The sequence below is a fragment of the Cervus canadensis genome, chromosome 27 (genome assembly GCF_019320065.1).
Source record: "Cervus canadensis isolate Bull #8, Minnesota chromosome 27, ASM1932006v1, whole genome shotgun sequence".
Taxonomy (NCBI): domain Eukaryota; kingdom Metazoa; phylum Chordata; class Mammalia; order Artiodactyla; family Cervidae; genus Cervus; species Cervus canadensis.
In genome coordinates this window covers 48,424,332-48,446,977 of record NC_057412.1, presented here as the reverse complement: position 1 = coordinate 48,446,977, position 22,646 = coordinate 48,424,332, and the positions used below count along the sequence as shown (strand labels likewise).

The window sequence follows — 22,646 nt, the reverse complement described above, 5'->3', positions numbered from 1 at the left end:
CTCTTTATCCACAAGGGTATAAAAATACAAACTCTACAATACCAACCCTGGCTTCCCCCTTCCATGAGGACGGTCAGACTGCACAAGCATTCACTTTTTGCTCCTTTTATACTTCTTACCCTCTTTAAGGGTCACCTCTCATTATAGAATGTTTGTAGTGGAAGCATTTTTCAGGACACCTAGTCTACAACATTGTTAGCCCCAAAAGTCCCTCAAAGAGTTTTTGCTAGAATCAAATGAGAGCTTGGATGTAGAAGTGCTTTGAAGACTAAGAGAGTTTATAATGACTCCTTAAAAGATGTGCTTATTAAGGATCTTAATTTGAAAAATAACTCTTTTATAGTCTAGGTTAACTTGCTTTTCTTTTTTTTCCCCCAAACCCTCGATTTAGGGATGCCCTTCTTTTGATCCAGTGGAACATAAGAGCTTTCATGGCTGTGAAGAGCTGGCCTTGGATGAGGCTCTTCTTTGAGATCAAGCCTCTTGTTAGATCTGCTGGAATGGGAAAGGAGGAGGCTGGACTGAAGGAAGAGTATGTGCAGCTGCAAAAAGCCTTGGAGAAGTCAGAATCTCAGAGGGAGGAGCTGAAATCAAAGCAAGTCTCCCTCCTCCAGGAAAAGAATGACCTGCTTCTTCAGCTGCAGGCTGTGAGTGGCCCCACCATTTCTTCTTCAAATCAAGTTTCTAATTAGATTCCCTTGTTTTGCAGGCAGTGTTGGCTTGAAAAAAAAGAGACACATGGTTTTCTAGTACTATAGGAGTTCATCCAACACAGACAATGGAAACACTTAACGAGACACCCTGTTTTATAGTGAAGTGATTTCATTGGCAAGATGCCTTTGAAAAGGGGATGGATTTTATTAGATAGATGTTAATTGTGTAAACATATAAATCTATCTTGGGAGCCAGAAAGCTCTTGATCTTAATTTAAATTCTGTAGGTAGCAGGAAACCCATTAGCAAATCTAAAGGAAAGATTTTAGTAGGTCTTGAGAAAAGCTTTACTGAGATCTTCAGGATTATTGCAGTATGCCCCAACTGGTTTTCCTGATTTTGATCTCCCTATTTGCCCTTCCCCAGTCCAAATCAACATTACAATGACTTGGGTTCTTAAAACAGCAGTATTCAACCTCGACTTTGCCTCAAACTCATTTGTGAAACGTTAGCAATTAAAAGAAAGATGCCTAGACTTGAATGTCAAATATTTGGGTTAAACAGGCCCTGTGTGGGTCCAAATCATCAGTATGGTGGATTCTGATATCGTCAGGATGAAGAACCTCTGTCTTGAACAAATACCGTGTTGCTTCCGTGATGAACAAACTTCAGATCAAAGAATATCTGAACTTGGCCTTGGCATCTGAGCCTCCTTCTCCAATCTGATGCTGAAGTGCCATTCAATTCAGTTCAGTTCAGTCACTCAGTCGTGTCCGACTGTTTGCGACCCCATGGACTGCAGCACACCGGGCTTCCCTGTCCATCACAGCTCCTGGAGTCCACTCAGACTCATGTCCGTTGAGTCGGTGATGCCATCCAACCATCTCACCCTCTGTCGTCCCCTTCTCCTCCTGCCCTCACTCTTTCCCAGCATCAGGGTTTTTTCAAATGAGTCAGCTCTTCACATCAGGTGGCCAAAGTATTGGAGTTTCAGCTTCAACATCAGTCCCTCCAGTGAACACCCAGGACTGATCTCCTTTAGGATAGACTGGTTGGATCTCCTTGCAGTCCAAGGGACTCTCAAGAGTCTTTTCCAACACCACAGTTCAAAAGCATCAATTCTTCAGCACTCAGCTTTCTTTATAGTCCAACTCTTAACTTTCATACATGACTACTGGAAAAACCGTAGCTTTGACTAGATACACCTTTGTTGGTAAAGTGATGTCTCTGCTTTTTAATATGCTGTCTAGGTTGGTCATAGCTTTTCTTCCAAGGAGAAGCGTCTTTTAACTTCATGGCTGTAGTCACCATCTGCAGTGATTTTGGAGCCCAAAAAATAAAGTCAGCCACTGTTTCCAGTTTCCCCATCTATTTCCCATGAAGTGATAGGACCGGATGCCATGATCTTAGTTTTCTGAATGTTGAGTTTTAAGCCAACTTTTTCACTTTCCTCTTTCACTTTCATCAAGAATCTCTTTAGTTCTTCCTCACTTTCTGCCATAAGGGTGGTGTCATCTGTATATCTGAGGTTATTGATATTTCTCCTGGCAATCTGGATTCCAGCTTGTGCTTCATCCAGCTGGGCATTTCTCATGATGTATTCTGCATATAAGTTAAATAAGCAGGGTGACGATATACAGCCTTGACATACTCCTTTCCTGATTTGGAACAAATCTGTTGTTCCATGTCTAGTTTTAACTGTTGCTTCTTGACCTGCATACAGATTTCTCAGGAGGCAGGTCAGGTGGTCTGGTATTCCTGTCTCTTTAAGAATTTTCCACAGTTTGTTGTGATCCATACAGTCAAATGCTTTGGTGTAGTCAATAATGCAAAATTAGATGTTTTTTCTGGAACTCTCTTGCTTTTTCGATGATTCAGTAGATGTTGGCAATTTGATCTCTGGTTCTTCTACCTTTTCTAAATGCAGCTTGAACATCTGGAAGTTCATGGTGCACATACTATTGAAGCCTGGCTTGGAGAATTTTGAGCATTACTTTGCTAGCGTGTGAGATGAGTGCAATTGTGTGGTAGTTTGAACATCCTTTGGCATTGCCTTTCTTTGGGATTGGAATGAAAACTGACCTTTTCCAATCCTGTGGTCACTGCTGAGTTTTCCAAATTTGCTGACATATTGAGTGTAGCACATTCACAGCATCATCTTTTAGGATTTGAAATAGCTCAACTGGAATTCCATCACCTCCACTAGCTTTGTTTCTAGTGATGCTTCCTAAGGCCCACTTGACTTCGCATTCCAGGATGTCTGGCTCTAGGTAAGTGATCACACCATCGTGATTATCTGGGTCATGAAGATCTTTTTTGTACAGTTCTTCTGTGTATTCTTACCACCTCTTCTTAGTATCTTCTGCTTCTGTTAGGTCCCTACCATTTCTGTCCTTTATTGAGCCCATCTGTGCATGAAATGTTCCCTTGGTATCTTTAATTTTCTCTGGTCTTTCCCGTTCTATTGTTTTCCTCTATTTCTTTGCATTGATCCCTGAGGAAGGCTTTCTTATCTCTGCCTTGCTATTCTCTGGAACTCTGTATTCAAATGGGTGTATCTTTCCTTTTCTCCTTTGCCTTTCCCTTCTCTTCTTTTCACAGCTATTTGTAAGGCTTCGTCAGACAATCATTTTGCCTTTTTCCATTTCTTTTTCTTGGGGATGGTCTTGATCACTGCCTCCTGTAAAATGTCACAAACCTCTGTCCATAGTTCTTTAGGCACTCTGTCTATCAGATATAAACCTTTGAATCTATTTGTCACTTCCACTGTATTCTTATAAGGGATTTGATTTAGGTCATACCTGAATGGTCTAATGGTTTTCCCTACTGTCTTCAACTTAAGTCTGAATTTAAGTCTGAGACAGAACTGTGTTTGAGCGTCTCCTGAGGTCCGGGTCTGCAGTGGACTGCTGCAGGGGCAGGGGCTCTGGGTGCAGCAGACCTGAGTATGTCATAAGCCCTCTTGGAGGAGGTCGCCATTAACCCACCATAGAGCCGCCAGAACTTACACAGGCCTGGGGAAACAGACTCTTGGAGGCATAAGCAGAGCCTTGTGCACCAGGACCCAGGAGAAAGGAGCAGAGACCCACAAGAGACTGACCCAGACAGGCCCGTGAGTGTCCAGGAGTCTCTGGCAGACGTCCACACGTCCACACGTCAGTGGTAGCCGGCTGCAGGGTTAGGGGCACTGAGTGTAGCAGTGTGTGCATGGGACCTTTCTAAGGAGGTGACATTATCTTCATCACCTCCACCATAGTTTGGCCTCAAGTCAAATAACAGGGAGGGAACACAGCCCTGCCCTTCAACAGAAAATTGGATTAAAGACTGAGCATGGCGCATCAGAACAAGACCCAGTTTCCGCCTCAGTCAACCTCTCCCATCAGGAAGCTTTCATAAGTTTCTTATCCTTCCCCATAAGAGGGCAGACAGACTGAAAGCCACAATCACAGAAAACTAACCAATCTGATCACATGGACCACAGCCTTGTCTAACTCAGTGGAACTATGAGCCATGCCGTGTAGGGCCACCCAAGAGGGGCTGGTCATGGTGGAGAGTTCTGACAAAATGTGGTCTGCTGGAGAAGGGAATGGCAAACCACTTCAGTATTCCTGCCTTGAGAACCCCATGAACATTATGAAAAGGCAAAAAGAGGACACTGAAAGATGAACTCCCCAGGTTGGTAAGTGCCCAGTATGCTACTGGAGAAGAGTGGAGAAATACTCCAGAAAGAAAGAAGGGATGGAGCCAAAGCAGAAACACCACCCAGTTGTGGATGTGACTGGTGATGGAAGTAAAGTCTGATGGTGTAAAGAGCAATATTGCATAGTGACCTGGAATGTTAGGTCCATGAGTCAGGGCAAATTGCAAGTGGTCAAATAGGAGATGGCAAGAGTGAACATCAACATTTTAGGAATCAGCAAACTAAAATGACTGGAATGGGTGAATTTAACCTTAGATGACCATTATATCTACTACTGTGGGCAAGAATCCCTTAGAAGAAATGGAGTAGCCATCATATTCAACAGAAAAGTCTGAAATGCAATGCTGCTGCTGCTAAGTCACTTCAGTCGTGTCTGACTCTGTGCGACCCCATAGACAGCAGCCCACCAGGCTCCCCCGTCCCTGGGATTCTCCAGGCAAGAACACTGGATTGGGTTGCCATTTCCTTCTCCAATGCATGAAAGTGAAAAGTGAAAGTGAAGTTGCTCAGTCATGTCCGGCTCTTAGTGACCCCATGGACTGCAGCCCACCAGGCCCCTCCATCCATGGGATTTTCCAGGCAAGAGTACTGGAGTGGGGTGCCATTGCCTTCTCCGTGAAATGCAATACTTGGATGCAATCTCATAAATGACAGAATGATCTCTGTTCATTTCCAAGGCAAACCATTCAATATCACAAGTTTATGCCTCAACCAGTAATGCTGAAGAAGCTGAAGTTGAACAGTGCTATGAAGACCTACAAGACCTTCCAGAACTAACACCCAAAAAAGATGTCCTCTTCATTATAGGGGCCTGGACTGCAAAAGGAGGAAGTCAAGAAACACCTAGAGTAACAGGCACATTTGGCCTTGGAGTACAGAATGAGGCAGGGCAAAGGCTAACAGAGTTTTGCCAAGAGAACTCACCGGTCATAGCAAACACCCTCTTCCAACAACACAAGAGAAGACTCTACACATGGACATCACCAGATGGTCAACACTGAAGTCAGATTGATTATATTCTTTTCAGCCAAGGATGGAGAAGCTCTATACAATCAGCAAAAACAAGACCAGGAGCTGACTGTGGCTCAGATCATGAACTCCTCCTTGCCAAATTCAGACTCAAATTGAAGTGCCATTATTCATTCCCTTTTATTAATATTCCCTTTCTCTAGCTACCCAGACCACTATTATCCCTAACATTCCAAAGGCAGGTATGAAATTATCCATCTTTATTATATTCTCCACCCCACTTAGAACAGTACTAAGTTAAAAAAATACTGGGTTCAAATACATCTATATAAATAGAAGTTTTTCTTGCTGTTTGCACTTATTGAAAACAGAGAAAATTTAGTAATTTTTGACTAACCCAGGCTATTCTTTTTTTTTTCCATTTATTTTTATTAGTTGGAGGCTAATTACTTTACAATATTGTAGTGGTTTTTGTCATACACTGACATGAATCAGCCATGGATTTACATGTGTTCCCCATCCCGATCCCCCCTCCCACCTCCCTCTCCACCCGACTCCTCTGGGTCTTCCCAGTGCACCAGGCCCGAGCACTTGTCTCGTGCATCCCACCTGGGCTGGTGGTCTGTTTCACCCTAGATAGTATACTTGTTTCAATGCTGTTCTCTCAGAACATCCCACCCTCCAGGCTATTCTTTTCTTTTGGGGCTGTGCTACCCATTGATGTTTCAATAGGCCATATTTTATATGAGAATTTACACTCAGACTCACACTTCTGATACATATTTATCATAACAGTGGTTCTAGAACTTTATTGTTTATCAGCCTCACCTGGAATTCTTGTTAGAACTACAAATTCCTGGGCCCCACTCAAACCTACGTTAAGATCCATACTGTGAAAATCACAGCTTGTATGTAATGTCATATTTTGTCTGGCTTAGGAGAAAGGCACGTTTGAATAAGAGAAAGGCAGGTTTGAATAAGACCCGGCCTCCTAGTTTTCATCATTCTTCCTCTCAACAAAGAGAGTGGCCAGTGCTGCTTAGGCTGATGTAGGGATAGAAAAGGATCCGACTTTTGAAGGGAGCGGAGGGTAAAAGTCTGGGATATATGATCAAAGAGCACAGGAAATACATGAAGCCAATTCCAGGGCAAATCCAGGAAGGCTGAGATGGGTTCAAATTATAATTAATTTAAAAAGCTGAATTGGCTATGAAATGTTTTATCATTGTTGATTTTTAAGAAACACAGCTCAATACAGTACAAATCAAGGAAACAAAGATTCTTTTAAGATCACTCACTAACTCAAAACTGAGAGAACCCATTTCAATTAGCACTGCGAGTATGTGAGAAAATAACTACTGCAGGGGCAAGGATGTCCCTGCTGTTAAACCGTTACACCACTGCTTGGCTGGCTTCAGACACGCTGTCATGTTTAATGAAGGGATCGATGATGGTCGATTGGATTGTCCTCTTCATTTGGTGATGGTGACAGGTCCTATACACTTGCTGAATGGAAGAGAGCAAACAGCTGTTCTGCTTGTCAGCTGGGGTGAACTGAGATCAGATGTCCCCCTTGGTGCTCAAGCATTGGAACTTCTCTGATTTGCAGGAATCCTTTTGCTTCCATATTTTTGTTTTTAGCTTAGCCCTTCTCTTGGACTTCAGTGATGGTGGAGATTCACTATGCCATACGTCTCCCATCTGTGCCTCCTTGAGCCCCACGTGTTGGACAGATAGGATGAGAGTTAGCCAGAAAATAGTAGCCTAGAGTTTTGTTTTTTTCTGCTCTTGGTCTCAGTAGATGCAACAATTTATGCCAAGTTAGGTAATAGGTTACCGAAATTGCGGAGGATGGATGAGGTCTAGAGATGGAAGACAGAGATATGAGTGAAGCTATGTCTCAGCCAGACCTACAGTAATTAAGAACTTGCTCAGAGAAGAGGTTCCATTTAGCCTCTAAATGGAGACAAATGAGAGGAGTTCAAAGTAACAAAAGGTGTTTTTGTAGCAAAAGGACTCAGCCCCTTCATTTTTGACTTAGTCCATGACACCGAAACAGTGGACCACTCAGCAAGGGTTGGAGGCAGTACGTTTGAAAAGATAAAAGGAAGGAGGATTTTTCACTCTCTGTGTATAACTTGTGGAATTTACTGGTGGCAGAACCATCGAGAAAAAGATTTTAGTTGGAAATAATAGTGAAATTTAGTTAGTGACGTGCAAGGAACCTCATGAATTCTAAATTCAACCTATGAATAATATACAGCCCAGCTCTGTTTATTAGAAGATGTTTACATACTAAACAAGTGCATCGGGACCCTTATAATTATATGATAAATATTCTATTGTTTGAGGGGACAGAGCTTTCCTCAAAGACTGTATTCTGAGCAGGTACCACCGTCAAACTATATGCCCACAGGGATGCCTCCAGTAGCTGTGATTTAATCGGCACACTGCTGATTTTTGGAGGCATGTTAGCTCCTTTAGGCCACTAGGATTCTATTAAGTGCTTTAGAAGAGGTAATCTAATCTACTGAATGGCCTGAAAGATCAAAAGCACCTCCAAACACAAGCAACTCCTCCACTTCTCAACAATAGGATTGGGGAACTGGGAATATTATTTCAACTGCTTAGGAAAGGTAGGTGAAAGTGCTGGACAGAGGGCAGGCAATTATCTCTTTGCTATGTGTTAAGCAGCATTTCTCCTGGCTGATAAATTACTTCCAGCTGTTGGCAACAATTTTCTCCTCATCATGGCAGGAGCGAGAGACTCTGGCAAATGTTGAAGAGCAGTGCGAGTCGCTGATTAAATCCAAGATCCAGCTGGAGGCCAGCGTCAAGGCGCTGTCTGCGCGGGTAGAGGAAGAAGAGGAGATAAATTCCAAGCTGACTGCCAGGGGGCAGAAACTTGAAGATGAATGTTCTGAGTTGAAGAGAGAAATCGATGACCTGGAAACACTATTGGCGAAGTCACAGAAGGAGAAGCGTGCTACAGAGCTCAAGGTACTTTTTCTATGATGTCAGGAAGGTCTAGAGGCCTGAATTCCACCTCCCAATCAGGCTATGAAACCAGGCTTGCTTTGTTTAAATTAATGAACATAGTGGTCTGCAATTTTATGGCCCTGGAAGTCAGAACTGGCATCGAATGAGGACCTAATTCAAATTTCCAGCTTGAATTTATGGGACCCCACTTAATCTCCCAAGTGAAATATTTTCATTCGTTCTGATCTTATTGCATCTGAAATCTGATAGAAAGAATAAAATGGTTTCACTGGGCCTCTAAGAATTCTTTTTCAAAAGGAGAGGGAGCAGGATGCAGCTTACTGAAAGGTGGTTTGGTATGCGTCTTAGTACCCACCTTGGTTGTTGATTTGGAGTTTGACCTTGAGATGTCATTTTAATTCCAGCTAAAACTTTTTTTCATTTTCTTTGAGGTTTTCAACTTGTGTATCTGTATATAGACTGAAGTTAGCTAAGGAATCTGTATCAAACATTTGATTGAAAAAAGCTTTCAGAATAATACTGTAATTTTGGCAGATGATTAAATAGCAACTCTTGTACATCAGTCCCTTTCATAAAAAGCACATGGGCCTGATATAAATGGCTTCCATTTTTGCCTATTTTATCAGCTGGACCTCTTCTCTAACTACCACTTTCTCAGGATCTTGAGGCACAACAAGATTAATGTGTGCCCTGAATACTCAAAAGTAAGCTAAGTTACCTTTAGGGGTGTTCTTGTTATGCAATAGCATGTCACTGAAAACTGGCCATCTGTGGACCCATGCTGGTAATATTTGATTAACCAGAACACCCCATTCCCTGACTCTGAGAGATAACAGATCATTCGTGTCTGTGTGTAAAAGAAAATGTGACTTTAGAGTTTTAAAACGTCCAACAGAAATTTGGCTACATGTGATTCCTTACGACAGTGGATATGTCATGAGATTTTTGGTCCTAGGAAAGAGAGGAGGTGGCCCTTCAGGTTTATGCCCCCTGCTTCCAGGAGTGGTCGGTTCTCATGGCGCCGTTGTCTTCTCCCGGCAGGTCAAGAACCTGACTGAGGAGGTGGAGTCTCTCAACGAGGATGTGAGCAAACTGCATCGGGCAGCCAGGGCCGCACAGGAGACCCACCAGCAGACCCTGGAGGACTTGCACAGTGAGGAGGAGAAGCTCCACGCCCTGAGCAAGGCCACGCTGACTCTGGAGCAGCGGGTGAACGAGGTCAGTAGTGATATGGCTGCCTAGTTAGCTGCCTGTCTACATCTATGGAAACCCTCACTTTCTACTTAGCTAATTTATCTTGACATTTTCACGAAAACTTAGTAGCATGGTTCATTTCCCTCATTATTTAGAAATAGAGGGGAACTGCTACAGTGGAAGAGAGGCCCCAGTATGTGTTCTGTCTGTTGTTAAATGAAACTTTCATAACAACCCTGGGCAGTGGGAGAATCCTGAGATGAATCGTGAGGCGGGAGCACTCTACAGGACTGACTTCCCCACAGAAGCTGGTGTTTTGCCCCGCAAATGCACTGGTTCTCTATCTGACGCTAGCACTGAAGGATAGCTTAAAGGCCCCCTGTCTCCAGCAGTGCGCTGAGGTTTGTTATAGAAGAAAGATATGTAAGCCGCAAGCTGTGTTCTACCAACACTATCGGGATATACTTGTAAGATTCTGGAGACGGTGCTTCTGTTCTGCTTCCAAAACTCTGTGAAATAAAGATGTCTCAGACCAGTCTCAGTGGGTAGGTTCATCACTCTTCCTGTCTCCTCCCCAGCAGACAAGGGTGTATGCATTCACTATTTTATTAGTCCCCAAAGCTTAGCCTTTATAAAATTGCTGACAAGTGTGGTTAGTTTTTTTTTTTTTTTTTGATTATCTGCTTCTTCTTCCTCATGCCTCTCTATCAATTTTCCTCTGTGACCTATTAGCTGTCTCACTTCTCTTCCTACTTCCATGGATATATAGTTTACAAAGCCTCAATATGGGAATTTGTTGGTTGTGTGCACACAACACACACACACACTCTCACACATGTATTTTCACACACTTGTTCTCTCCTAGAGTTCATTTATTTTTGGGTTTTGCATACACCTTCCAGAAATTCTCCCTTCTCTCCTATTTGAATTTTACATCTTTCTCTGCTTACAGGAAATAGCTTCTATTGTGGCAAAGTTAATATATCAATGAAAAATAGCCATATTGTAACTATTATTTTGCCTTCTGCTAAACTGACCTCATTATCATTGTCAGCAACAGTAATGTGGACAGAACTGTAGTATTCTGGTCACCTTGCTGGAGGTACCAGAAGATGACATAATGCTGTGGATCAGAGAGGGTACCAGGGTGATGAAGGAGAGTATGGAAATTATGTTGTGTGGGATGCATTTGAAATGGTCAGTGATGCTGAGTTGAGAGACTCAGGACAGCTGCCTAATATTCATGAATGGTCACGTGGAGACAGATTTGCTTGGTGTTGCTCCAGGGAGCAGAGCCTAGATTTGTGGGACGAATTTACATAGACTATTTTGGCTTCTTACAAAGAAGCACTCCTGAGTAAATGGACTTATCCACCCATGAAATGAGCTGCCATGTGAAGAAGTGAGCTTCCCATCACTGGAAAGCTGTCAGACAGGGTCTCACTAGGCATTTATTATTTGTTTTTTTCTGTATTCTAGAGCATGTATTCCTTAATCTCTATAGATTTCCTTTGTCCCTGACTTCTAGATTCTTTTGTAATCCCATTGATGTGTGCAACATTTATTTTAAAACATCTACATCACTGGGCATCGTTTATAGACTCTGCTTATATTTTTCTTTCTTTTTCCAGAAGGTGAGTGGTTAATGGACACATCTGTAAAGTATAAACTTAACCTATATACTGGGCTCAATAACATCTCCTTTTGTCAGCTTGAGGGTGCCCTTGAGCAGGAGAGCAAAGCGAGAATGACCTGTGAGAAGGAAAAGTGCAAAGTGGAGGGCGAGTTAAAGCTGACCCAGGAGGGCATGGAGGACCTGGAGAGCAGGCAGCTGCAGGTGGCGGAGAAGCTGAGGAGGTGAGTCACCGTTCCGCGGACTGAGATGCTGGGAGGCCTTATATCGAAGGAGACAGTTCTCTCACCGTGCCTATCCCAGTGACCCTGGGGCCAGATACCTCAAGACCTGCAAGGGAGGATAAAAAGGATAGCAAGCCTAGGAAGCTGAGGGTTTTTTATTTTTTGCTAGGCTTTATGAGATTACTCTTCTTTTTATAACTATATAATAACCTACAAGAAAGTAATTGAAAAGTCTTGACTAGCAGATGTGAATGAAAGGTGTAAGACATAGCAGATGCAAATTAGAATTTGAAGTTACAAGTCAAAAAATAAAAGTGGCTCGCTTCTTTTACTCATGAGATCAACGGCCTAAAGTTAAAAAATAAATAAAAAATGAAGTCTAATGTGAAGTCCCATATACCCTCTGATCATTTTTAAAAACAAAACAAAACTTATATGCCAGATGTAACTTCATTAGACATTTATACAACTTTTTTGGTCTAGTAATTTACTTTTTAAGTATTAAACTTTAAAATTGAAAGCACGATCAAAATGGATAGACCTTCAGTTCACACAGATTGCCAAGGAGCTCAGGGCAGGATGGCCCTCTCAGTTGAATTTCATTATTCAGTGAAACAGATTTTCTTACCTTGCCCCTTTTGTCTCCCTCTGTTTAGCTAGACTTTCTTCTAACCACTAGGGATTTTCAAGTTATTTGAAATAGATCAAATAAGAAAGGGAAACAGTGAAATCTGAGAGTAAGATAAGGCCTGTCTGAAGTGGAGCGCACACTGGTTGTTGGCACCCACAGTGAAGAATGGAATCAGTGAGCAGCTGTGAGCTTCTGGTTTCCCATCTATGTACACAAGTTTCCATGATACACGCTTGTGGTCAGACTGGATTAATAGTCTATCATAAGTTACTCAACTTGATAGGTATTTGTAGACTTGATTAATAGCTTATCAATAAGTTACTGAACTTGATACGTGTTTGGAAAAGATGAAATAAGTAACCCTATGAATGTAGTGGAACAGTGAAAGGCAAAATGATGATAGAGTTCCTTCAGCATTTAATTTTGAAGATTGTGTTTCAGTTTGGCAAAGTGAAATGACACTCCATGTCCTTGTAGGCCATAGGTCAAAGAGCTCTGGCATTTTAGAAACCTGTGTTTTGAGGAAATTATGAATTTATTATACAACCTTTTCTTTAAATGGACCTGTGTATATATGAAAACTTAATATATGAAAATGTGGCATTTTAAAATGGTGATGAGAGGATAGAATACTAAATAAATAGTGCCAAGATTATTAGCTATTCATCTTACAAGATAAAAGTTAAATTTCTTCCTCATGCTATTCACACACACAAAATCCAGTTGCATTAAAGAGTTAGATGCAAAAATTAAGCTATAAAATCATTAGAAGATGCAGCATTATTCACAATAGCCAAGATGTAGAAACAGCCTAAATGCCCATTGAATGAATGAATGAAGAAAGAAAATGTGATGTATACATTTAATGGATTATTATTCAGCCACTTTTTAAAGGAATTCCTGCCCTATGTGACAACAGGGATAAACCTGAAGGACTTTATGCTAAATTAAATGTCAGCCACAGAAGGACAAACGCTGCATGATTCCATTTATCAGGTCAGTTCAGTTCAGTTGCTCAGTCGTGTCCAACTCTTTGCGACCCCACGAATTGCAGCACGTCAGGCCCCCCTGTCCATCACCAACTCCCAGAGTTTACTCAAACTCATGTCCATCGAGTCGGTGATGCCATCCAGCCATCTCATCCTCTGTTGTCCCCTTGTCCTCCTGCCCTCAATCTTTCCCAGCATCAGGGTCTTTTCCAATGAGTCAGTTTTTCCCATCAGGTGGCCAAAGTATTGGAGTTTCAGCTTCAGTATCAGTCCTTCCAGTGAACACCCAGGACTGATCTCCTTTAGGATGGACTGGTTGGATCTCCTTGCCGTCCAAGGGACATATGAGGCACCTAAAAGCAGTCAGACTCCTAGAAACAGAGAGGAGAATTGTGGCTGCCAGGGTCTGGGAGGCAGGGGAAATGCAGAGTTGCTGTTCACTGGTTATAAAGCTTCCATTAGGCAAAGTGACTGGGTCCTAGAGATCTGTGTGATGTTCTGCCTATAGTTCATATTGTATTGCACACTTGAATATTTGTTGAGAGGGTAGATCTCATGTCAAATGTTCTTCAGTTAAAAAAAAAACACACAATTAAAAGACAATATGGGTGGTAAATCTTAGGAAATTGGCAGGCCAGAGTTCCTGAGTCTGGAAAAACCCCATCCAAAGGCATAAAAGGACTATGTTGATAAACTTGATGTTAATACATCAACATTTTAAACATTTAGTGGCAAAAGTCAACATAAATGAAATTGGAACAAATTTGAAGCAGATATAAAAACATAAATATCAAGAATATTACAGGAAAACTTGTAATTCAATAATTAGACGAACAACCTAACAGAAAAATGGACAACGAACACAAGTGAGCAGGTCATTTGTTTTATTGCCCATTTTAAAATCCTCATAGTTGACAACATGCTGTCGTCACTTGTAAACAAGGACATTCATAATAAAACAAGGACACACAGGAAGTGTGCTAATATTAAATGTGAATGTGGAGGAATAACCTCCCACTGCTATTGGAGGCCAAAGTTATAAGTTTTTAGATACAGACCTATAACTGACGCAGAAGTTCCCTGCTCAGTATCCACTCTAGAAGCACTCGCGTGTACACAAGGGTGCACACGTATGAATAGCATTATTTGTAAAAGTAAAATTTAGGGGGAAAACTCAGTGCTTATTAACAGGGAAATGGATAAGAGAACCACATAATATCTACGTCATAGACTAGCATTCTGCAGTTTATTTCTAAGTGAAGTAATCTACGTGTGGGCTTCCCTGGTGCCTCAGTGGCAAAGAATCTAACTGCCAAGCAGGAGACATGAGTTTGATCCCTGAGTCGGGAAGACCCCCTGGAGAGGGAAATGGCAAGCTACCCCAGTTTGCTTGCCTAGGAAAGCCCACGTAGAGAAATAACCTCGGGAGGAGGAGCCTGGCTAGCTGTAGTCTTTGGGGTTGCAAAAGAGTCAGACACGACTTAGCGACGAAACAACAACAAATCTATGTGTAGGCAGGCCAAAGTGGAAAAATCTCTGTGTGTTATTGGGTAAAAAAGGTTGTGCACAGACTTCCCAGGTGGTTCAGTGGCTAAGAATCTGCCTTGCAATGCAAGAGGTGTGGATTCAGTCCCTCGTTGGGGAATGAGACCCAAATGCCACAGAGCAACCAAGCCTGGAACACAGCTAGCGATCCTGTGAGCTCTGGAGCCTGTGGCCCACAGCTGGGAAGTTGTCCTACAACAAAGATTCCTAGTGCCACAGCGAAGATCCAGCACAGTCAAACAAACAAAATAAATATTAAAACATGTGCAGTTATAAATATGAATGTATATAATGTTATACCATTCACAATAAAGAAAATGAAACCATTTCTACTGATACATAAGCAAAAACATATGTCAATACTTAGAAAAATGTCCAGAAGGAGCCACATCAAGTTGATTATGGTGGTTACCTCTAGGGAAGGAACGGAGCCTGGGTATAATCGCCAAGAGGAGGTAATAGTTGAATTTTTACAATGAATGGCTTCATATATTATTACAATAATTCAAAGACTATTTAAACAAAATGTTATTACTCTGAGCAATTTCATTTGTCAACTCTTTCCCTAACAGGAAGGAATTAGAAATTAATCAGATGAGTTCAAAGGTGGAGAATGAGAAAAACCTGGTGGCTCAGCTTCAGAAGATGGTTAAAGAGTTCCAGGTGATCATTTATCAAATACCTGTGTGGATCTGTAGTTCAATCCCTGGTTGATGACTGGTGCTTCAGTGACAAATGTGCTGCCAAGGTAGCCATAACCCTAGCCAACTATCAACAGAGGCAGAAAAGAACGGTGGTTGAGAAGGTAACCTGGCATTCTACAGACAGGTGACTCTGGGGAGTATTACTGTTTAAGCTTAGATTTCCTTATCATGAAGATAATAAAAATAAATAGCTAATATGTTGAATGTTTGACATAAACTAGGCATTGTACTAAAACCCAGGACACCTATATTTTTACTCATTAATCCTCCTGACAACCTTTGAACTAAAATGTAACTACATTTAAGTGATAAGCTCAGTGCCTGACCCATGGTAAGCATTCAGTATTAACAATTTAATTTTTTATGATGATTAGTCTTTGTGATTGTAAGGCAGTGATACTGAAAACTGTTTTGTAGCTACTTGTAGCCTCAAAATGTTATTTGATAATGGGTAGCTATTAGACTATGTGACTGTTTTATACTATATTACCACATTTTGTTGTTCAGTTTATGTTGTTCAGTTGCTAAGTCATGTCCAACTCTTTGCGACCCCTTGGACTACAGCACACCAGGCCTCCCTGTCCTTCACTGTCTTCTGGAGTTTGCTCAAACTCAAAGGAAGTTGATGCTGCTATCCAACCATCACATCTTCTGTTGCCCCCTTCTCTTCCTGCCCTCAATTGAGTCAGCTCTTTGCTTCAGTACTTTGGCCAAAGTATTTGAGCTTTAGCTTCAGCATCAGTCCTTCCAATGAATATTCAGGGTTGATTTCCTTTAGGATTGACTGGTTTGATCTCTTGAGGGATTCTCAAGAGTCTTCTCCACATTATAAAGTAATTTGAAACATATAACTCCTCACATATACATGGAGATGGGTTCTTTTCCTTTGGAGCTAAATAATTATCTCATTAATGTAACTATTACTCAAAATAATTTTGGAATTTTTTCCTGATTGTTACTTTCTGAGACATTGAGTCAAATACAGCCAGTCTCCCTGCTTTATGGATGTGCTTTCAGACAATATTAATCTTCAAGCAATTGTCTGTCATATTTACCAGACTTCTCTTCAAATGATAGTTGACCCAAAAAAATGTTCAATTTGTCCAAAATACAAACTTTCTTACCCTGATGATTTAAAATAATGCTCCAAAGATTATTTCTAAGGACATGTTTCAGAAATGTTTGATCTGGTTAGAGTATTGTTTGGAATGAAGGTATTGTATCTCAAGATAACTAATTGTAAGGGGATCGATCACGTTTACTTGGGTGTGGAAATCATAAATTTTTAAGCACCTTCTCTGTCACAACTCATCTACAGATGAGATAGCCTTACTTATTTGGTTTGGTCTAAAAATTATCTTCCTTTTAGCAATCATACTCTTACTTAATGGAAAGAAAAGTATATTCTGAAATAGAAGTCATTCCTTTTTTCTTCTGCCCTAACCTGTGCCTAATTATTTAAGGTGATATTAAGGACCATCATCAGTTTCACTGTCCTGTCCCACAATGATGCTATCAAGATTGGTAGAGCTATCTGCCCTTACACCAAAAGACTTTTGGGCTCTGAGAATTCTTATCACTGCTATTCTTTGTCTTGTAATTCTGCTTCTAATAATATCAGGTTACTATCCCAATTAATAGTCCCATTCCTCCACCAATTTTAATTTGTTACTTCAACTTTCCTGCTACTTGAAATCACCTTCAGACTAAAAAACCAAGTAACCAAGTTTGTCAGAGTTTGTATAAAATTAAATTGATGCTGTTTCTTATGAGTTAGCTGCTTGAACTCAGGGATATTTAGTTCCCTGATGAGATTTTTGCCCAGTTGGCAATAGTTAAGGTTTTCGGGTAAATAAATTTCAGATAAATGAGGTATTGTATATAAAATTCATCATGTTATTTTTTTATAAGCTCTGCTTAAAGTGTTTCCTTGTTATATGAAAGATTTTCTAGTCCTTTGCAAAGTGCTCTTTATTAAATGTCCTCTTCGTGTATATAATCTAATGAGGTTGCTCATCACCATGGTCTGGGAAATTGGGAGGAATTACAAATTTTAATTCTGGTCTCGGTACTGCTTTGGAGCAAATTACTTAATTTCTCTGTATTCTATCTTCTTTAGCTATAAACGAGAACCAGAAGTATTTTGTTTTGCTTAGTAGTGAGAAAAAAACATACAGGAGAGCTCTTGAATATAAAATATGCTACAAGTGCTTAGTGAAAGTTAAAGTTATTTATTGCTACAGACTCAGATACAACTTTTGAAAGAGGCACTGGAAACTGAAACGACCACTCGAGCCAAGGTAGAGAGGGAGAGAGCTGACCTCGTCCGAGAGCTGGAAGACATGAACGAGAGGCTGGAGGAGGCAGGAGGTGTCAGCTCGGCTCAGCTGGAGATGACAAAGAAACAAGAAACAAAATTCCAGAAGCTCCGCCGAGACCTGGAAGAGGCCACACTGCACTTTGAGGCAACCTCCGCCTCTTTGAAGAAGAGACACGCAGATAGCCTGGCTGAGCTGGAGAGCCAGGTAGACAATTTACAACAGGTCAAGCAGACGCTGGAAAAAGACAAGAGTGACCTGCAGCTCGAGGTGAACGATCTCCTGACCCACGTTGAACAGATGACCAGAGCTAAGGTAAAGAACATTTCCAAGCCCTCCTTGAGGATTTAGGACATGGAAGTAGGTAGAGGAGAGGGAGGGAGAGAAAGTTAAAGTAAATTGGTGACTCAAAGTACCTGCTAAGGGAAGCCAGAGATCTTCAGTTGGCTAGATCAGGTCTAATCTCAGGCACTGCTGAAGTCCCATGACCATCCCCTGAAGGTAGCCTGACAGTGGCTTCTGACCTTGTTGGAATTCCAGTCTGTGTTCCTTGTGGGTCTTTCTGGTGATGACACAGTAAGTAGGCTGGACCAGGGATGCCGCTAACTTGTACATGGTCTGTCTGTCTCTCTCTTTGCAGTTGGAGGATAATTGCTTTACAATGTTGTGTTAGCCTCTGCGGTACAAGAATCAGACTCAGCTATAAGTACACATGTGTCGCCTCCCCCTCCCACCCCATCTCACTCCGCCAGGTCATCACAGAGCGCTGAGCTGAAGTCGCTGTCCCATACAGCCGCCTCCCCCGAGCTGTCTCTTTCACACACTGCCGTGTATATATGCCAGTGCTGCTCTTGCAATCCATCCCACCCTCTCCTTTCCCTGCCTGTGACTACAGTCTGTCCTCGGTGTCTCCATCTCTATTCCTGCCCTGCAAATAGATTCATCAGAGGTGCTTCTCTCTTGAAGGATGGCTTTGAGTTGGGAGCACTCCAAGGGGGGCGCTCTGGAACTTTAAGTCCATCTGAACAAATGGTGGTACCAACAGCTTTGGGGGAAGTCAAGAACTTTTTCTCCTTTGCGTCCTCTGGCATCTCTTTAACAAGCCAACACTAGGAGAGTTTTCACATGTTCTTTCTTCACCGAGCCCATTAATCTCTGCTCTGCCAGCTCTCATCTCAAATGACTAGTATCAGATCACAGGTAAGAGCCTCCTTACCTTCTGGCAGTTGAGAGGAGCCTTGATTGAGGCCAGCAGGGAAAATAACTGGTGCCAGGTTCTTCCTGTGAGCAGAGTCTGTAGTCATCTGGGAGGACACACCAACAATAAAGCTTGATCTTTAAGGACGGCAACCCTAATAATGGAGAATTTCCTCAGAGATACTGAGTGACTCCTGAAATGTTTAGCGTTAATTTCCTTTAAATGCCACATTGAATAGAAAGGAACACAACGACCCTGCCTTTCCTGCTCTTTCTTTCTCGCCACTGTCCCTGCCATCCCACCTTCAATTATCATGAAATATAAATCCAGTGAGGACTTCGGACCTCTCTTCCTCTGTCTCTTCTGTATGCTGCGTTTTGTTTGGATTCTGTCTTCAACTCAGCAATGAAAACATCCTCACTCCTTGCTGTTGAAGGCTTTACCTTCCTTTATCCGTCCAGGTGAGCCCTAGAAGGCCTTACTCTTTGCCTCTCATTCATCCTCAGGAATGAGATCCTGCTGCTATGCATTTTAGTAGCAAGTCGTAAAATCATAAGACCATTGATAGATTCACCATAAATCCATACTAATTATGTATGAATTTTATACTTACAACTTCCTCTGGAATTTCACTGCTGCTTAGAAGTTCTTTATTCTTCTAACTTGTTTTATTTTAAAAGAGAAACAAAAATATTTCCTCAGACTCCAACCCTGCCTTCCTGAATCCATCCTTTTACTAAATGTTAACACTTAACTGATAATATTAAGACCATTCATTATAACTTCTCTCTTTACCTTATAAGATATTTACTCAGCCATTTCTTTTCTTCTTGCTCCAAAGAATAAAATATTCTTCCACATAACCATTATTCACATTATTTAAAAAAAAAAAACCAAACAGACTTTTCCATACTAGGGGTAGTATTTTGAGAGAGAAGCAAAGCCTGTCCATGTCTGTCTTCATCTGACTCCTTGACCAGAGAGTAATGTTCTATTTATCTATTGATATGTAACAAATCACCCCCAAAACCTTGAAGTTAAAACAATAATTTATTATTTTCTCTCTTGGTTCTGGGGCTTGACAGGCTTAGCACAGATGGTGGTTGAGACTCGAATCATCTGAAGGCTATCACTCACCTGTCTGGCTCTCAGGCTGGGGTAGCAGACAGCTGAGCGCTGTTTGGAAATGTCTCTTTCCTTGTGACCTCTCCATGTAGCTAGCTTGGCTTTCCTCAAGCATGGTAGTCACAGAGGAGTTGGACTTCTTACATGGTAATTCAGAGCACGAAAAGCAAGTATTCCAAGAGACCGGAAGCTGCAGAGACTCTTGTGAGGTTGGCTTGCAAGACGGTGGAGTGATTCTGTGTGACTCCCAACAGTGATGAGTCATGGGAGAGGGTCTGCACGTGGGTGTGGATACTAGAGAGTGTGGCTCGTTGGCGTGCCTTCTTTGGAAACTAGCTCCCACAAGTCAGTGTATACCCCACTACCCCCTCACTCCTTTAACCCCTGCAGTGTCTTTTTTTCCCCCTGATTGGGCTTCCCTGGTAGCTCAGACAGTAAAGAACTTCCATGCAATGCAGGAGACCTGGATTCCACCCCTGGGTCAGGAAGATCCCCTGGAGGAGGGCAAGGCAACCCACTCCAGTACTCTTGCCTTGGAGAATCCCCTAGATAGAGGAGCCTGGTGGGCTACAGTCCATGAGGCTGCAAAGAGTCGGACATTACTGAGTGACTAAGCATACATTTTAAAAGTAGTTTCTTAATTGGTTCTTGCAAAGATCAGTAATGTCTCTCTTTCCTCAAATTAGCATGTCTAAAACCAGACTTAGAAGCTGACATATGATTCCTATGGATATTTTTGCCACCAGCACCCTGTTCCTTCCATCACCCGGACTCTCAGCCTAGAACTATTTATTTGTTTCCTCTCTGTTCTTAGCTTTTCAATCAGTTCTTACAGAAGGCCAATTTTGTACTGTCTTCTAATTTTTCATTCCATTCCCACTCATATGTAAGAATTTCATTATCTGTTAACTGGATTATTGCAGTGTTTTCTAAATTATCTTTTTTTCCGGTCTATTTTAAATAGTACCCATATGAATATTTTGGGAGATGCATGGCTCTGTGGAATCATGTCCCTGCTTCAGAGTGAACTCCACACTTCGGCCCTTTAAAATACCCAATAGCCCATGATCCGACTCTACTCCTCCTGCCATTTTTAGATTCTAGAACTTTGTTTCCTGGACCCTCTACCCCTTCTACTTCAGCCATGCTGGAATGCCTGCCTTCCATCAAATATCCATTTTCCCAGCAATGTGCCTTTTCCAAACTAAACTGTCTCTCTGGAGTGCTCAAGTTCAACTTCCCATATTAAAATTTCACCTGAATTCTTTTCTGAATTCTTGTAGCACTTTTGGCATTCCTTTGTATTGCTGCATTGTAATCTTTTCAGTTGGCTTCAGTAGAAGACATCTCTAAGGTAGAAACTAGGTCTTTTTTACTCATGTTTACTAAGCGCTTTCCATAATCTGTACACTCAGTTACTAGCATCAGATTTCTTTACATATGCCTCTTGGGATTTCTGTGGCTCATAGATTTAATCATTTGTCCAGGGTCACAAAAATGATATGGCGGAGATGGGCCTCAACCCCAATCCTGTGTATGTCTGTGGGTGATGGCATACCATTGCTGCCTTACGTATTTCTTGGTGGGATAAATTGATTCTGTTCACTCGCATAGGCATACACATTATGCTGAACTTTATCTTGAATTGTTTACTTCATCTTTTCCTGAATTATAATGCCAGAAATGCCAATACTCAGTGGTACAGTGGAAACCGAAGCATTTTCGAAAGCATATTAGGCTGACAGAGAGGCCCAGGGCAATTTAGAAGTTATAGGCAATCTCACAATTATCTTGATTATTTTGAATTCCCATTGGTTCCTGAATTTCTAGGAGGCAGCATTTTTATGCGTCATTTTAAGAACCAGCTTCAGAATAAATGTGCATTATTCCATTAACCTCTTCCTTCTTGGCATCAAAATTCAGTGTCTATCTTTAGGCTGAAACTTGAAGTACTTTTGAGGGTACCGCCCTTTGAATGGCATGCCGCTGTCCAGGCCACCTTTAGATAAACAATCACATGGCCTTTGCAGATCCTGCTTGTGAAAACACTTTTTCACTTGAAAACACAATACCAATGTTAACAGTGCCCATGGATATCTACCGTTTCAGGCTGTGCCCGAGGGCGAATGTCTTATGCCCGCCCAGTGGCTGCCGACTCTGCGGGTGTGCCCAGCCATGCAGGGCTTAACCACACAGGCTTCTCTTGAAACCAGGGGATTCTCTGGCTCCTTTGCTTGCCATTCCCTCAACAATGACTAAGCTCTCTCATGGAGATCTGTGTTCTTTCACCCTCAGCAAACGGTGTGCAGTAGAACACACTCCTGGTCATAAGCAGAAGTGGCATTTCTCACGTCGGGCTGTCTTCCTCCTGACCCAACTCATGGGTCATTTGTTGTTGGAGAGAACATAAAACAAAAATGGCTCACATGGTCATATTTTTATGCAGTTTCTTCCCGGATCCATCAGTTGGATCTGGAATCCAATTTCACACAGGATTCATGACAATTTCAATCAACTAGAAGGTTAAGTCAATCACTCCTTAATATTTCCTTTGTTATTACTTTACATAACAGATGCTTAGGAAGCTAGTGTCTGACTTTTTCTTTTCTTGCACCAGTTCAAATCCTATACCCAACACATACTAGCTGTGTGAATTTGGGCAAGATATTTAGCTCCTCTGACCATTTCCTTGTTTATAAAACAGAGGCAATCTGAGTTCCTGAGGAAAATGAGTGTGCCAACTTTGACTGTCAAATTACTTTC

The 22,646-nt window shown here is 41.8% G+C and overlaps 1 protein-coding gene and 1 long non-coding RNA gene across 3 annotated transcripts in view; one reads left to right on the top strand and one right to left on the bottom strand.

The window, feature by feature from the left end:
• Positions 1-22,646, top strand: part of MYH15 (myosin heavy chain 15) — a 144,007-nt gene that overhangs the window by 74,003 nt on the left and 47,358 nt on the right. For both annotated transcript variants that reach the window (XM_043449084.1, XM_043449083.1), the window contains exons 22-27: positions 392-647; positions 8,080-8,322; positions 9,364-9,540; positions 11,228-11,373; positions 15,111-15,201; positions 17,486-17,875. In XM_043449084.1, the coding sequence (XP_043305019.1) occupies positions 392-647; positions 8,080-8,322; positions 9,364-9,540; positions 11,228-11,373; positions 15,111-15,201; positions 17,486-17,875 (1,303 nt within the window). The remainder of the gene's footprint in view (positions 1-391; positions 648-8,079; positions 8,323-9,363; positions 9,541-11,227; positions 11,374-15,110; positions 15,202-17,485; positions 17,876-22,646) is intronic.
• On the bottom strand, positions 17,998-19,985 carry LOC122428927. Its single transcript, XR_006265847.1, has 3 exons — positions 19,896-19,985; positions 18,777-18,864; positions 17,998-18,236 (listed from the first exon to the last, which is right to left on the bottom strand). It is a non-coding gene; the product is annotated as an uncharacterized LOC122428927 (long non-coding RNA).